Source organism: Orycteropus afer, unplaced genomic scaffold (assembly GCF_000298275.1).
Source record: "Orycteropus afer afer isolate SDZICR_OR568_19922 unplaced genomic scaffold, OryAfe1.0 scaffold00394, whole genome shotgun sequence".
In the NCBI taxonomy this organism is placed as follows: Eukaryota; Metazoa; Chordata; class Mammalia; order Tubulidentata; family Orycteropodidae; genus Orycteropus; species Orycteropus afer.
This window is the reverse complement of record NW_006921981.1, coordinates 1,703,473-1,720,255: the sequence shown is the minus strand read 5'-3', so window position 1 is coordinate 1,720,255 and position 16,783 is coordinate 1,703,473. Positions and strand designations below refer to the sequence as shown.

Genomic DNA, 16,783 nt, shown 5'->3' with positions numbered 1-16,783 from the left:
TGCCCAACCTTCCTTCCAAGGAGTGGCTGGTGGGTTTGAACCGCCAGCCTTCTGGTTAGCAGTCAAGTGCCTTAGCCACTATGCTACCAGAGCTCCTAATCTAATTGTTTAGCCTGTCCACCTATCTATCTGTCCATATACCCATGTTTGCTTTCACTGACAACTCAGTACTGTATATGCAAAAGGGTTCACATTTGTTGTCTGTACTACAGCAGCTTAATCTTAAGGTTTAAAGTTATTAAACCTTAAACTGCCAGCCTCATGACCCCTACTATACCTGAGCCCATCACTGCAGCCACCATGTCAATATTTCACCTTAGTCTTCAAGGAGACTTCTTTGCTCTTCAGCCCTTGAAAGAGGTTTTTTTTTTGCAACAGATTTGTCCAATGCAATATGTAGACATAGAGTTTTGGGAATTAGAAGAATAGAGTTTACTTTACATGATATTCTACTTTTGTGAGTATTACTAATAAAACTTTTTGTTTGTTTATTTTTATTATTTCAGTATGTGACATCAGTGGAAGAAAATAGAATTGACGTGGAAATCTTACGTGTTACTGTTGAAGATAAGGATTTAGTTAATACAGCTAATTGGAGAGCTAATTATACCATTTTAAAGGGCAATGAATATGGAAATTTTAAAATTGTGACAGATCCAAAAACCAATGAAGGAATTCTGTGTGTGGTTAAGGTAAGAGTAAATTAATAAATTAATCATTTGTAGTTTATAATATCATAGGTTAGCTTACTAACATTTAATGAAATGTAAGTAATTCTAGTAAGTGTAGGAATCAAATAAATATGTTTGTTGTTGTCATGTGGCATTGAGTCATCTCTGACTCATAGCAACCCTATGTACAACAGAACAAAGCACTGCCCAGTCCTATGCCAGCCTCACGACCCCTACTATACCTGAGCCCATTGCCATAGCCACCATGTTAATCTTCTTGTTGAGGGCTCTTTCATTGACCCTCCATTTTACAAGCATGACATTCTTCTCCAGAGAATGATCCCTTCTGACAACATGACCGAAGTAGGTGAGATGAAGTCTGGCCATTCTCTCTGCCAAGTAGCGTTCTGACTGCACTTCTTCCAGGACAGATTTGTTATTTCTTTTAATAGTCCACAGGACTTTCAGCATTCTTTGCCAACACCACAACTCAGAAACATCAACCCTTCTTTGGTCTTCCTTATTCAATGTTCAGCTCTCACATGCATATGAGGCTATTGAAGATACTGTGGCTGGGGTTAGGTGCATCTTAGTCTTCAAGGTGACTTCTTTGCTCTTCAGCACTTGAAGAGGTCTTTTGCAACAAATTTGCCCAATGCAACATGTCTTTTATGTCTTGACTGCTGCTTCCATTGGCGTTGATTGTAGAACTGCTTATCTGTCCCATTGTGAGGATTTTTGTTTTCTTTATTTTGAGGTGTAATCCATACTGCAGACTGTAGTCTTTAATCTTCATCAGTAAGTGCTCCAAATCATCCTCACTTTCAGAAAGCAAAGTTGTGTCATCTGCATATCTCAGGTTGTTAATGGCTCTTCCTCCAATCCTTATGCCACTTTCTTCTTCATATAGTCCAGCTTCTTGGATTATTTGTTCAACATACAGTTTGAATAAGTATGGTGAAAGGATACAACCCTGACACACTCCCTTCCTGATTTTAAACCACACAGTATCTCCTTGTTCTATTCGAATGACAGCCTATGTACAGACTATATACCAGTTCCTCATGAATAATATTAAGTGTTCTAGATTCCCATTCTTCTTGATGTTATCCATAACTTGTTATGATCCACACAATTGAATGCCTTTGCATAGTCAGTAAAACACGAGTAAACATCTTTCTGGTATTCTTTGCTTTAAGCCAAGATCCATCTGACATTAGCTATGATATCCCTCTCTCCACATCCCCTTCTGAATCCAGCTTACATTTCTGGAAGTTCTCTGTCAATGTACTGCTGCAACCATTTTTGAATTATCTTCAGTAAGATTTTACTTGTATGTGTAAATAAATATGTAAGTAAATGTGAATAAAATGTTCATAGTAAATGTAATGGAATGTACATATTTATTTTTGAGAAACATTTATTTTTGAGAAAACATAAAGGCACAATTTAAAGAAAATATCTTATTCATGTTTTCAACTAATATGACAGAGTATCCACCTTGTAATCAATACCTCTTAACAGTTCAAAAACTAATACAGCTTTGATGCCAATGGGGCAGTGTCAAACTTTCCTTGCCCATTTTTTCTGTACCTGGGTCAGGGAGCCACCTCTTGATTACTGAATTGCCCAAATGATACGTTACTCAGTCCCATGTTGAGGCTGTTTGTTGGTCTGTTCATCTGTGTCCACTGTACATAGCATCCTTAGTATCCAGGTTCAGTATGGGCATCCTCAGCCATTCAAAGACGTGAACACTTCTAAAACCCCTTTCTGCTATTGTTCTACAGCCTCTCAGAGGAACTCACTGCTAATTCAGGAGCCAAAGTTAGACCTCAAGTGACCTGAGCTCCTTTTGTCTTGGAAAAATTCATACTTTTAGCTCTACCACATCATTAGGTAGAATATGATTCCATCATGGATCTGGGAATTTCCCTTTTGTACATATTCTCAAGGACCATGCATCAAAAATGATAGCAAGAGATAAAAAGGAAAGTGTGATCTCCATAAACTTTCCATTTTCGTGAGCCTATCCTTTGGAAATTATTTACAAAATTTGACCAACTTCTTTTAGCCCAAACCAGGCACAAGTAGTAATTTTCTTCCTTTCATGAGGGTAGGACAAGCTGTCCTATATTGTTGTTGTTAGGTGCTGCCAAGTCAATGAATAAATAACTATTGATTGGGTACTACTACAGCAGTATCAAGTATTAACCTCCACACACCTTTCTTAACCTATGATAGACACAAATGTAAATAAATATATATATATATGCACTTGACTGCTAACCAGAAGGCTGGTGGTTCAAACCCACCCAGCCACTCCTCAGAAGGGAGGTTGAGCAATCTACTTCTGTAGTGATGCCACCTTGGAAACCCAAGGAGGGGTCACTATGAGTCAGGTCCAACTCTATGGCTCATTGTAACAACAATAATAAACTATCAGAACCAAAAATACTACTGTGTTAAATTTGCAGTTGAGTAACAGTATTTCTTTTTTGCTTGTTCCACCCAAATACTGGATCAGCTGAAGGATTCCTCTCCTCCTCCCCCTCCCACCATGTTTCTGGGTATATGTTCACCACCCTCATGATTATTCTCAACACAGGATTGACATATTTCTAATTTTCACTAGTTATGTATACTAGTTGGTGTTGCAAGATTTTAAAGGACTTGATCTGATTTCAGTACACTTGCTTTTGCAGCCTCTGAATTATGAAGAAAGACAACAGGTAGTCCTGCAAATTGGCGTACTTAATGAAGCGCCCTATTCTAAAGAGGCTATTTCAAGATCAGCTATGAGCACAGCGACAGTTACTGTAAACGTGAAAAACCAGGATGAGGGCCCAGAGTGTAGCCCTCCAGCACAAACAGTTAGAATTAAAGAAAACTCACCCGAGGGAACAAGGAGCAATGGATACAAAGCTTATGACCCAGACACCAGAAGTAGCAGTGGCATAAGGTATATACATTTAATTCTACTTCAGTTAATTTTAAATTTAGTTTGGCTTTTAAATTTATAACTGTTCATGTGACTCTAATACTATACCTTTTATTGTTTGAATTCGTCATAATTAACAGGTATAAGAAATTAAATGACCCGGAAGGGTGGGTCAACATTGATGAAAATTCGGGGTCAATCATAGTTTTTAGAAGCCTGGATAGAGAAGCAGAGACCATCAGAAATGGTATATATAACGTCACAGTCCTTGCATCAGATAAAGGTAAGAATGTTATTTTTAAGCCAGCTATATACATGTTCAGTTTGTATTTCTCCCCAGAATGATATATAAATAATTAAAAGGTTTGCTCTAATTTGTTAACTGATCTCTGTTTTCTAATAACATCTTCCATTTTAGATAAAATTATAAAATAACTCATTTGTAGAAATATTTGAAATCATAATTTAAGTTAAATAATCACTAAAAATGAAGAAAATTACCTTCAATTTATCTAGTCACCTCTCTTAAAATATTCACTCTGGCTGAAAAGTTCATTCTAGATTGTCATTGTGTTGTTGTTATGTGCTGTCAAGTCGGCCCTGACTCATAGCAACCCCTCCTTGGGTTTCCAAGTAGATTGCCCCATCTTCCTTCCGAGGAGTGGCTGGTGGGTTTGAACTGCCAGCCTTCTGGTTAGCAGTACATGCTTATTGCTACATAGTGCTCTCCTAAAAAGCACTTAGATTTTTACAGGAAACTGGAAATATAGTTGGGATTAGACTTCTAATTATGGACATTGTTTAAAAATAAATATTTGTCATGATTATTAACATATTATGAAATTGTTGTTGTTATTTGCCGTCGAGTCGGCCCCGACTCATAGCGACCCCTCCTTGGGTTTCCGAGGCAGTTATCACTACGGAAGTAGGATTGCCCAAACTTCCTTCCAAGGAGTGGCTGGTGGGTTTGAACCGCCAGCCTCCTGGTTAGCAGTCAAGTGTCTTAGGCACTATGCTACCAGAGCTCCCTATGGAGACAAAATTAAAAATCCTTATAATTATATAATATGTAAAATAATATTCTGTAAGTCCCATAAAATTGAAGAAATATGAGCACAGTGATTATATTGAGAGTATTTTGTACATAAAATATAATCTTAACATAGCATGCATTTAAACTTTTTACCTTTCTGAAATAAATCACACTAATAAACAAATTCTTAAACATTAGTTTGCAGAACTAGAATTTAAAATTGACTTCGGAAGATACTTAGGTATTACAAATTCTCTCTAAATTAAGAGAAGGCTCTTTTATCAATTACCTGAATTGGCAAAGTTGTAATCCTTATTGAGTTATCTTAAGCTAATTAAAGACTGTCCTATAAGGTCTGAGCTTCTCTTGTCATTTTCAGGTTATTTTTCTTCTTTTTATTTGCTTTTTCATCAAAGGCAAATGAAAAAAACTAAAATAACATAAAAATCAGATTCACAGTTTTTCACGTTTTTAAAGGCACTTGACAAATGGTTTGTGGAGACATGAGACAAAAATTACTGTTTGAAGTTTGAGATTATCATTATTATTTTTTTCTACATCTTCTGTTGCAATGTGTAATTGAGGAGATCAAATACTTTTATGAAGTATAGATGATGCATTGTTAATCATCATTGTGGTACAGAGTAAGTGTGTGATGAGGCCTTTCTGGTTCTTTTTTTTTTTTTTTTTGAAGAGGGTAAAAAAATACCATAGACATGGAATTTTGGATGAATATTTGTCTTTATGAACTGACATCATACAAAATTATGGGGGTTTTTTAAAAGCTTTTTTCTGAAATCTACATTTGCGCCCTTACTACTGCTTCCTAAGGACAAGTGCTTTCTCCTCGTGTTCAACCTTCCTACTTCTCAAAGCACAAGTCTCTATGGAGTGTTTCCTTCTTTTAAACTCTCTTTCCCAAGGCTTCTATGTCTATACTTTTCCCACACATTCCTCTCTCTTCTGAACAGTTTCTGGTTTTGCTATCTTCCCCTCTCCTATTTAGAGGTATTTCTGAAGCTTTGAGTTAAGTTTCTCTTTTCCTCTTAACCTCTTCTCAATCGAAACTTGCTTGGCAGTTTCAGCCAGGTGTCTCCTCTACATAGGTGAGTTTTAGGCTTCATTAATTTTGGTATTATTCTAGGGTTTTTGTTTTCTTAGTGAGAACACTCAAATATTTTAATACATATGATATGAGAGTAAGGAACACTGGTGGCACAGTGGTTAAGCACTCAGCTACTAACCAAAAGGTTGGTGGTTCAAATCCATCAGCCACTCCACTGGTGGAAAGATGTCTACTTCTGTAAATATTTGAAGCCTTGGGAACTCTATGTGTTCTATTCTATAAGGTTGCTATGAATCAGAATTGACACAGTCTCTGTGGCTCCTGGTTCAGAACCAATTCATGGCTAGGTGGCATTGAGCTTCTGCCCCATGATGACCCTGAAGATATCACAGACCCCGTCACTGTGCCACAGCTGCCTTGGTCAAAGCTGTATCTGTTCTTCCACCTTTCAAATTTGGGCGACTTTGCATAAAACATAACTCCAGGCACTGATGGCAAAGGTGTTTTCCTCTTTACCATGCTGAGTGTCCAAGGCCTCCTTATTAGGTAGAAAGAATAGAGGACATAGACAAAAATTCTGGATTTGCTTTCAGCTTTGGAATTTGTAACCGTGCTACCAACTTGAAGTCTGTTTCCATACCTACTTCATCTTTTAATTCCCCAGATTGTGTAGTCCAGTGACTTACACAAAGTAGTTATTCAGAAAGTTTTTGTTGATCATTAGATAGGTGAATTAGATTAAACTTTAATCTAATTATCATTAGATAGACTACACGAACAGTGATTATTTCAGTTTGCAAGTGATTTTCCATTTTTGAAGTCCTTCACCCTCCAAACGTTTCCAAGTACTATTTTTTATCCTAATCTTCCAAATATATAGCTTCTTGCATTCATTTTCTCTGCTCCAAACTTTACATGCTTTCTATTTGTGCCTTAAACTCTAAGCTTCCTACTATGGCATTCATGGAGCCCTTACCCTTATTTCTGGTGTCAGCACCCACCTGTCTTTCCTTTTATTGTCCTCAGATCATATTGCAAGCATACTGTGCTTTCCAACCTCTTAAATTTCCCTGTGCTTTTAAATACACCAGAAATGCCCTTGTTCATACTCTCTCCTATCTCTTTTTAAAAATCAGTCAAAATTCACCTCTGTAAAAATTCTCATGTCTATTCCAGATTTTTAGTGAGTGAAGGAACATATCTGAATAGCAGTTGATATGTGTAAAACCCATTTTAAAATATTAGGATTTTTCTTCTCATATTCCTGAGGGTATAACTTTGGTGGTAACTTGTGCATTATAGATGGTAAGTATACAGTCTTTAAATATTTTCAATTCATAATTTCCTAGTGAAAACTCAAAACATTCACTTTTATTTCTGTTTTTCTAGATGGTAGAACATGTACTGGGACATTGGGAATTATACTGGAGGATGTGAACGATAATGGCCCATTCATACCCAAACAGACAGTGGTCATCTGTAAGACCACTATGTCGTCTGCTGTGATTGTTGCTGTTGATCCTGATGAACCTAAAAATGGTCCACCCTTTGAATTCACTGTGGAGAGTCTTCCTGGTTCAGATTTACAGAGAGCGTGGGAACTGACAAAACTTAATGGTATGTCTTCCTAAACATTGTTTTATTCTTTTCAACATCAGGATGTCTAAAATATATTTTTCTTGATAATTCAGTATGTGAGAGCCACCAATGAAAGATAGTAAATTTCTCAGTTTTAGTGGGATGGGAGGTGGGCCAATCTCCTGTCTGTCTCTAATCCTGTACTGGATTCACTTAGATGTTGCATGAATTCTCACTCTCACTACAAACACACATACCCCTCAGAGCAGTCTAACACAGTAAGTTCCTGATTTGTATATCTCCTGCCTACATAGTTTTCTTTTATTATGATCCTTTATGTTAATAGGTTCTAGGTCTTAAGAGAGCCTCTACTTATTGTTGGCTTGGCTCTCCATGAAGCAAACTGAGAAAGTTAATCAGAAAGGATGTTTATTAAGAAACATTCTTGGGACCAATAGCCAGGAAAAGAGGAGGAAGCAAGATTGGCAGGAAGAGAAGTCAAGCTGAATCCTAGGCCAGATGACAGCTTCAGCTAATGACATGGGGACTCTGGAGCTAAAATGACCCCTCAGAGTGGTTCCAAGTTGAACCTTTACATATGCTATACTCATTGCTGGAAGCTCTGGTGGTGTAGTGCCTAAGGCACTTGACTGCTAACCAGAAGGCTGATGGTTCAAACCCACCAGCCACTCCTTGGAAGGAAGGTTGGGCAGTCTACTTCCATAGTGATATTGCCTCAGAAACCCAAGGAGGGGTCGCTATGAGTTGGATCCGACTCAATGGCAGTGGGTATACTCATTGCTCACTCAGTGGATGTGGGTAAGATGTTTGGCAAGATGGTACAATCACTGAAGGTGCTGACAGCTCTCTGGACAGTTGGGTTAATAATCCCTTCTTTGCAGGGGGATCTGGGAGTGTATCACAGTGCCCACCATAACATCCCGTTTCTCTGCCACCATGCTAGCATCTTACCATTTCTTCTCTATCATGTGCTACTTGGGATTCTAACTTGATTCTCAGTCTGTACTTTTATGACAGGATCTAATATGCTAAGAATGACTAAAGGGAGTTGAACCCCTCTTCACACTTCCATTGAACCACTGCCTACATCAGCTCTTAATTCTTTAGCACTTCCTCAGACTTCTGCCCACATTGTCCCTGGATCTCAATGTCATGGTCTACCTGGACTCCAGCTTTTTCCACTGTAAACTGAGTAGGGTTTACCTTTGTTATGCTCTTCAGTATTTTTCAAACTCATGCTTTCAATGAATATGCTTCAGTTTCCTTCTATGACAAATTAGAAAAGAAAGGTTGTGAGAGAAGACAGAAGGAAAATGGGCTTGGGAAAGAAAATGAAGACATCTTAGAAGCCAAGGTGCTAAGTTTAGACATTTTGTCTTATATTCTGCTCTGAGAACCGACAATAGGTTATGACAACATTTTGAGTTTTTCTACAGTATTGTGTGTGTGTGTGTTGTGTGTAAGATTTCAGCTGTTCTTTCTTGGAGAGAATTAGCCTTTTCCTTATATTTTGCCCTTTCTACTTGTTTGGTGTCAAAATATGATTCCTTTTTTAAATAGTTCAATAAGAGGCAGTGGTTTTGTTTTGATTTTTTATTATTCTTATTTAGTAAAAAAAAATAACATTGACAACAGGATGTTAGTCAAAACTTTGTTATTTTAAAGTTACACTGGTCTGGGAAATAATTCAAAACCTGGAGAATATCAAGTTAAGAAGTTCCTACACTGCAAAGATTTTGAAGTCAAATAGGCTTGGTGTCAAACCCTGGTTCTACTATTTATTAGTTACATAAATTTGACTGTGTTATTTATTCTCTATGAACACAGCTTATTGATGGGCAAAATTTACTTTTTAGGAAAGTAAATGAGATAGTGTGTAGCACATTATGAATCATATATTTTGATTTTATTAGTATCATTATTAATGTTTCTTACACAATAAACTTTTCTTTTAAAAAAATACTTGGTTGTGTTTTTGGTGAAAGTTTATGCAGCAGTTTAGGTTCCCAAACAACAATTTCTAAACAAATTGTTCTGTGACATTGGTTACATTTTTCACAATCCATGAACAGTCTCGTTATTTCTGTTCTGGTTGTTCTGTTTCCATTAATCTAGTTCCATGTCCCCTTACATTCTCATCTTTGTTTTAGAGTAATTGTTGACTGTTTTGTCTTATATAGATGATTTTTTAAAGGAGCAGTACATATATCAGTAATATTCATTATTTTTTTATCCCATTTTTTATTAGCTGCAAAGTGACCTCAGGTTAGTTTTAGTTCAGGGTTTGAAGAGTATCTCAGGATTATAGTCTTGGAGAACGCTCCAATATTAACCAGTCCAATAGGTCTTTTTTTTTTAGTTAGAAGTTCAGTTCCACATTTTTCTCCCATTCTCGCAGGACCCATCTATTTTTACCCTGATTAGAACAGATGGTAATGCACCATAGACTTATAAACATGCTTTCTTTTAAAAGTGATTTAACATCATGAATTTTCTACCCAAACACTCAAATTTCTACTTAGAACTTTAAACACTATATTTCAGGAAATGAAAAAGTCACAACAGTGGGTTAAGTGAATGAAGGATTGTTCTCTGATATATGGCATCAATATTCAGAATAATATTAGACTATATTGACTTTTGGCCTGGATATTTTCTATCTTTGATCTACAAAATACAATTTAAAGGAAAGGTCCCCATTTTCTTTAAGACGACAGGATGAAGTCCCAGCAGTGTGACTGCCTGCTATTTTCTTCAAGGGTCAGCTATGTTCTATATCTTCAAAATAAGTGTCAGACAATAAGTCATGAGTATTTATGGTTTTTTGGCACATTATATGAAAACAATTAGGAGGAAATATCGATATAGTCTATTACTTTCTGATTGATCAGATATAAAAGCAAGTGTACACTGAATGGCTTAATTAAATATTTTAAAGATATGATAAAACCAGTATCTTAACTAGTCCACTAATTATGGGAGGAAGAATCAGATGGACAGATTAAAATACACAAGAGCCAAATGACCTTTATATAAGAAGCAGTACAGACAAACTTTTATATGCAATGTGTTTGTAATGGCTGTAAAATAGGTCCCCACAGTCCCTTCTCATTTACAGTCCTGTAGCAATTGTGTCGTCCCATCAGGAACATCCATTGGTAGAAATGTATGATAAATTTTCTATGGTAGGTATTTATATTCAGCAGAAAATTTCAATGATATTTTATAATGTTTGGTTTTATTTTCTTTCAGATACAGCAGCACGCCTTTACAACCGGAATGACCTTCCATTTGGATCCTATGAAGTACCTATCAAAGTTTTCGATAATATGGGCCAGTCTAAAGTCACTTTAGTAAATGTTTTACTATGTGACTGTGTTACTGAAAATGACTGTACACTTCGTACAGGTGCAAGAACTGGCAGCGGAGATGTAAAACTTGGCAAATGGGCCATCCTTGCAATATTGTTGGGCATAGCATTGCTATTTTGTAAGTCCTTTAATGACTGCAAATAATAGTCTTTAAAATAACTTTAAAGATACATTCTTAAAATCAACACTATTAGCTATAGCTGTTCATTTGTATGTAGCTGTATTTCCATTCAGCATACAAATATATTTAACCTGTATATTTGAATACATTTATTTATAGTTCTAATGTCTTCTCAGTTAGCAAAGAAATAAAATTTGGCATAGAAATATGACATTTAGCATATATTTGCTTGTGGCATATCTGTTTACAGCACACATTTCTGTTGTATACCACTTGTTGTTGTTATGTGCCATTAAGTTGGACCCAACTCATAGCAACCGCACTTTGGGTTTCCGAGGCAGTATCACTACTGAAGTAGATTGCTCTTCCTTCCTTTCGAGGAGTGGCTCGTGGGTTTGAACCGCCAAGCTTCTGGTTAGCAGTCAAAATGGTTAGCACTGCTCCAACTTAGGCATAAGCAATCATATTTATGTGATCTGGAAAACTATCTTCTTTCAATATAAAGTTTTCCTATTTATGATTTACCTGTGTTTTAAAAGGAGCTCTGGTGGTGTCGTGCCTAAGGCATTTGACTGCTAACCAGAAGGTTGGTAATTCAAACCCACCAGCTACTCCAAGGAAGGAAGATGTAAAAATTTACAGCCTCAGAAACCCAATGGGGGTCTCTGTGATTTGGAATCAACACGATAACAGTGAGTTGGTTTTGTGTTTTAAAAGCCAAACTAAACTCATTGGCATTGACTTGATTCTAACTCATGGTAAATCCTTATGTGCAGAGTAGAATTGATGCATAGGGTTGTCAAGGCTGTGACCCGTAAGAAGCAGATTGCCAGGCGTCTCTGGGTGGGTTGGAACACCAACTTTTAGTTGGTAGTGGAGTGCTTAACCATTTGTGCCACCAAAGGATCACACCTGTGTATTATTCATAACTTCACATTCTTTTATGAGAAATGAGTAATTTTTTTCTTTCTGCAGGTATTCTATTTACACTAGTCTGTGGGACTTCTGGGGCAGGCAAAAAGCCAAACGTATTTCCAGATGATTTAGCTCAGCAGAACCTCATTGTGTCAAATACTGAAGCTCCTGGAGATGACAGAGTGGTGAGTAATGTGCATCTTTCTTAAGAAATGCAAAGGATGAATTGTCTTAACTTACCATAATTAACTTTTCTCAGTTATGTATTTTGATGTTAGATAACTTGCAATATATAAAATGTCATCACTTCCATCCAAAAAAACCAAACTCACTGCCGTCGACTCAGATCCGACTGATAGCGACCCCTCCTTGGGTTTCCAAGGCAGTATCTCTATGGAAGTAGATTGTATTCGTTTGGTAATAGAGACATTTCAGTCTGGTCATATGGTGTTTTTTAATAGTGAATACTTTAACATGTCATTATTATTTTCTTCTTCAAATATTTTGTGGTTTCAACTTTAGGCTTGGCTTTTCCTGTATTTTTAAACTGTTGTTTGTGTTGCTAAAATGTTTCATTTAATGATTCAGAGATCACTGGCATAATTGCTTTAATTTTTTTTTCCAGCAACAAAAATAAAATCACTACAAGCTTTGATCAGTGTGGGAATGACTTTAATGGAGTCTTTATGGCTGTAATATGGGTTAGAAAGAAGCCTGAGGTCAAATGTATGTTTTAGCAATGCTAGCAAGTGATTACTTTGTTTTCTACCCAGTTTGTGGAGAAGTCATTATACTTCCTATAAAAATCATAATCAAAGATTTTGGTGGGAAAGATTTAGGAAAATGAATGATGGCATGTAGGAAGAGATTGAAAAAATAAAACTTATGTCAGATTAGAATTTCCTACAAAAACACAACACAGAAAAATGAGTGGACAAAGCTTTTGTGCTCTTGCTATTTTCCCTGCCAGATTCACTTTTATTTACTTATATCACAAAGATTTATAGCCTCGGAAACCCAATGGGGGTCTTGTGGGTTGAGATCAAATCAATTGCTTTGAGTTTTTTTATTTTTTTATTTTGTGTTTTAAAAAACAAACCAAACTTGTTGCCATTGAATTAATTCCATCTCATGGTGACTCCTTATGTGCAGAGTAGAACTGATTCGTAGAGTTTTCAAAGCTGTGACCCTTAAGAAGCAGAATGCCTTAGGCACTGCACCACCAGAGCTCCTTATTACAAAGATTTGTTACTATGGTTAAGATTGTTATGGCAACTTTATCTCATTCTTCTTGTTTTAGTCGAAGGGGGACTGGATTAAATACTGAATAAAAATACTATTATGACTGTTTCTGCTCTAGTCAGGTGAAGGGGAATAAAGTTCAAATAAGCATGGTACATGTATGAAAATAATAATACAATAGTCATGATTTTGAGTTGTGAGAAGTTGGTAGGACTTAAGAAATGATGTCTTATTTAAAATATTTTAAGGAGATGTGTGTATATATATATATATCTGGGAGCTCTGGTAGCATAGTGCCTAAGGCACTGGACTGCTAAGCAGAGGGCTGGCGGTTCAAACCCACCAGCAACTCCTCGGAAGGAAGATGGGGCAATCTACTTCAGTAGTGATACTGCCTTGGAAACCCAAGGAGGGGTTGCTATGAGTCGGGTCTGACTCGAAGGCACATAACAACAACAATATATATATTTATTATTATTATTATTATTTTGGAGAAAATTTACATAGCAAATTAGGTTCTCAGTTAGCAGTTTCCATACATATTATTCAGTGACATTGGTTACACTTTTCATAATGTGTCTGCATTCTCATTCTTTCCATTCTGGATTCTGTTTCCATTAATCTAGCTTCCTTGTTTCCCCTTACCTTCTAATCTTTGGTTTACAGTAAATGTTGGTCCTTGGGTCTCATTTAGACAATTGTTTAGAGGAGCATAGTATTATGGGTGATATTATTTACATTATAAGCCACTCTGTCATTTGGCTGATAGGTGACTGCTACTCGACGGCACATAACAACAACAACAACAACAGGATTGGTTTGAGTTCCGAGTTTAAAGGGTAACCCAGGATGATATTCTTGGGAGAGTTTCTCTATTTTATAATCAGTCCAGTAAGTCTGTCCTTTTTTAGGAATTTAAGTTTTGTTGAACATTTTTTCCTATTCTTTCTGAGACCAGCTACTGAGTCTCATCAGAATTGTTGGTAGTGGTAACCAGGAACCATCTAGTTCTTCTGGTGACAAGGTAGGTGAGACTATGGTTCATGTAGACTATTAGTCCTGTAACTATCTTCTTCTTTGGTTTCCTTTTTTCTCTTTTGCTCCAGATACATAGACCAAGTTATCTTAGGTGGCCACTTGTAAGCTTTTAAAATCCCAGACCCTACTCACAAAAGTAGGGTGCAGAATGTGTTTTAAGAGCTGTGTTTTTCCTGTTTCCCAAGTTGTCCTCCCCAACCTTGAGACTATGGTCCTAAACCCAGTACCCAATCTTGCAAGGTATTTATTTATACCTAGGAAGTATCCATAACTGGTGCCTTGTATGTACTTTATTTTATATATGAATATATATGTAGCACTTGCAAACATACATATACATTTGCCTACAGAAACAGCTATACATGTGTAATTATATATGCTTATCTATATGTACATAAGCATATATATCTACTTATGTAATTATGCACATATTTTTGGTTGTTATTACTATTTTTGCAAAATTGTACATGTCGTGGCTTTTATCAAATCATCTCTTATCGTTCTATACTTCTTGGTGTCATCTTTTACTTTGGTCATGTTGTTCTGACTTCATCCTTATTTGGTATTGCCTTGCCCTTCACTAAAGCTAACAAGTGTCTACTGTTCAGAAAATGATTCCCCTTTCCTCTCTATCCCTAGTAACCACCAAAGAATGTTGTGTTCTGTATGTATGCCTGTTCTTGTCTTTTTGTAATAGTGAGGTCATACATTATTTGTCTTTTTGTGATTTGCTTATTTCATTCAGCACAACATCTTCCAGATTCATCTACGTTATAGTGTATTTTGAGAACTCTTCATTATTCTTTATGAATTGCAACCATAAGGAATAATGTAATAGTATTCCATTGTGTGTATGTACCACAGTTTGTTTTTCATTCATCTGTTGAAGAGAAGTTAGGTTGTTTCCATCTTTTTACTATTGTGAATAACACTGCAGTCAACTAGATGTGCATCTGAGAAGGTTTTAAAGAAGGCATGCACAAAAAACTATCTGATCTGTGAGAGTACAGATCACTTGACATCTGCGTTTTTTTTCCTGAGTCAGCACTACATTAAGTACTACGTTTGGCTTATAATAGTGGTTGTTAGCTGCCATTGAGTCGGTCCTCAGTGCATGACAACTCCATGCCTAACAGAACAAAATGCTGCCTGGTCCAGTGACATTCCTGTGATCTGCTGCAAATCCGATCATTGTGATCCATTGGGTTTTGAATATCTGATTTTTGGAAGTAGTTCTACAGGTCTTTCTGCTCAGTGCATCTTAGTTTGATACACAGACTTACAAAGACAGACGTGTCCCTGCCTTCCAAGAGCTTACCTTCTAGCACAAAAACAAACAAACATGACGTTATATGTGTGGTACTATTCTTTTTAATAATTAATTGCTTACTTCTGTCTTTCCTCAATGCAAACTGTTTTATTTCAGTGTGCCACAAATGGCTTTACATCCCATGCTGTGGGCAGTTCTGCTCCTGGAAACTGTGGTACCATGGGATCCAGAGTCAAAACTGGAGGGCAAGAAGCCATTGAAATGGTGAAAGGAGGACACCAGACCTTGGACTCCTGCCAGGGGGCAGGGCATCACCACACCCTGGAGTTGTGTAAGGGAGGTGGACACCACACCCTGGATTCCTGCAGGGGAGGACATGTAGAGGTGGACACCTGCAGATATAATTACTCAGAGTGGCAAAGTTACACTCAGCCCCGTCTTAGTGAAGTAAGTTACTCAGTGTTCTACAAACCTGTTTTGATATTCTTTTAAACATTTAAATGATTATAATTTAATGGCTGGATCTTTATAGTAATTATTAATCTATTCACTATAAAGTTATTTTCCTCCAATTTGATTTAATTCTGTTCAGATGTTTACTCTCCCTGCTATTTTGTTTTTTAATTCTCTTACTGAAATAATGAGTGATAATATTTAAATTACTTTTCTTGTGACTTTGTGCTAATATTTACCACTTGACAACTCATGTCTTAGAAAGCAAAGTGTGGCAGGAGGCAATACTGATGTGCACAATCACTGCCTTTTTGGAAAGATCTGAGCCTACATCAATTTGGGTTTAGTTTAATGGATACAGTTTGCTTTCAGCAATAATTGCAAAATAGAAAGTAGTGAATACTTACAATGAAAACTTAAAGACTTGCTGCCACATATCTGACTTTTAGAAACCTGCTATATATTGAATTTATAGTGTGATTTATGATATAGACCAACCATGTGCATTTTCTATATGTAGGAATCCATTAGAGGACACACTCTGATTAAAAATTAAACAATGAAAGGTAAATCAAAGCAATTTTTTATGTTAATAGGCTTTGGTGTTTAAAATAATAATAATTAAATATGTTGTGCTTTTTCTTTTGGCAGAAGGTGCATCTATGTAATCAGAATGTTGATCAGAATCGTGCTGAAGACTACGTCCTTACGTACAACTATGAAGGCAAAGGATCAGTGGCTGGATCTGTAGGTTGTTGCAGTGAACGACAAGAAGATGATGGACTTGAATTTTTGGATCATTTGGAGCCCAAGTTTAGGACTCTAGCAGAAACATGCGTAAGGAGATGAACATGCTCTAAGAAGTGTTTTGTAGAAGCAAGTGTCTTTACTATCTTTGTTGTTGTTTCTTTCATTGATAAGCAAGGACTTTTTAAAAATAGAAGATGCTCTATCTGGGGCTTTTACCATTTATTTTGATGGAAGCTCATTGGCCAAATGAACATTTACAGAGAGACACTTTAAAAAAGTACATATTTTCCAATATTTGCTTAGTTTTTTCTTA

The 16,783-nt window shown here is 36.5% G+C and overlaps 1 protein-coding gene across 1 annotated transcript in view; it reads left to right on the top strand.

Annotated features, from left to right (window-relative positions):
- DSC2 (desmocollin 2) overlaps positions 1-16,569 on the top strand; it is a 40,464-nt gene extending 23,895 nt beyond the window's left edge. Inside the window, exons 9-16 of the mRNA XM_007953443.1 lie at positions 507-692; positions 3,377-3,633; positions 3,753-3,895; positions 7,101-7,328; positions 10,563-10,799; positions 11,778-11,902; positions 15,424-15,714; positions 16,372-16,569. Coding sequence (XP_007951634.1) covers positions 507-692; positions 3,377-3,633; positions 3,753-3,895; positions 7,101-7,328; positions 10,563-10,799; positions 11,778-11,902; positions 15,424-15,714; positions 16,372-16,569 — 1,665 coding nt within the window. The remainder of the gene's footprint in view (positions 1-506; positions 693-3,376; positions 3,634-3,752; positions 3,896-7,100; positions 7,329-10,562; positions 10,800-11,777; positions 11,903-15,423; positions 15,715-16,371) is intronic.
- Positions 16,570-16,783: the final 214 nt, after the last annotated feature.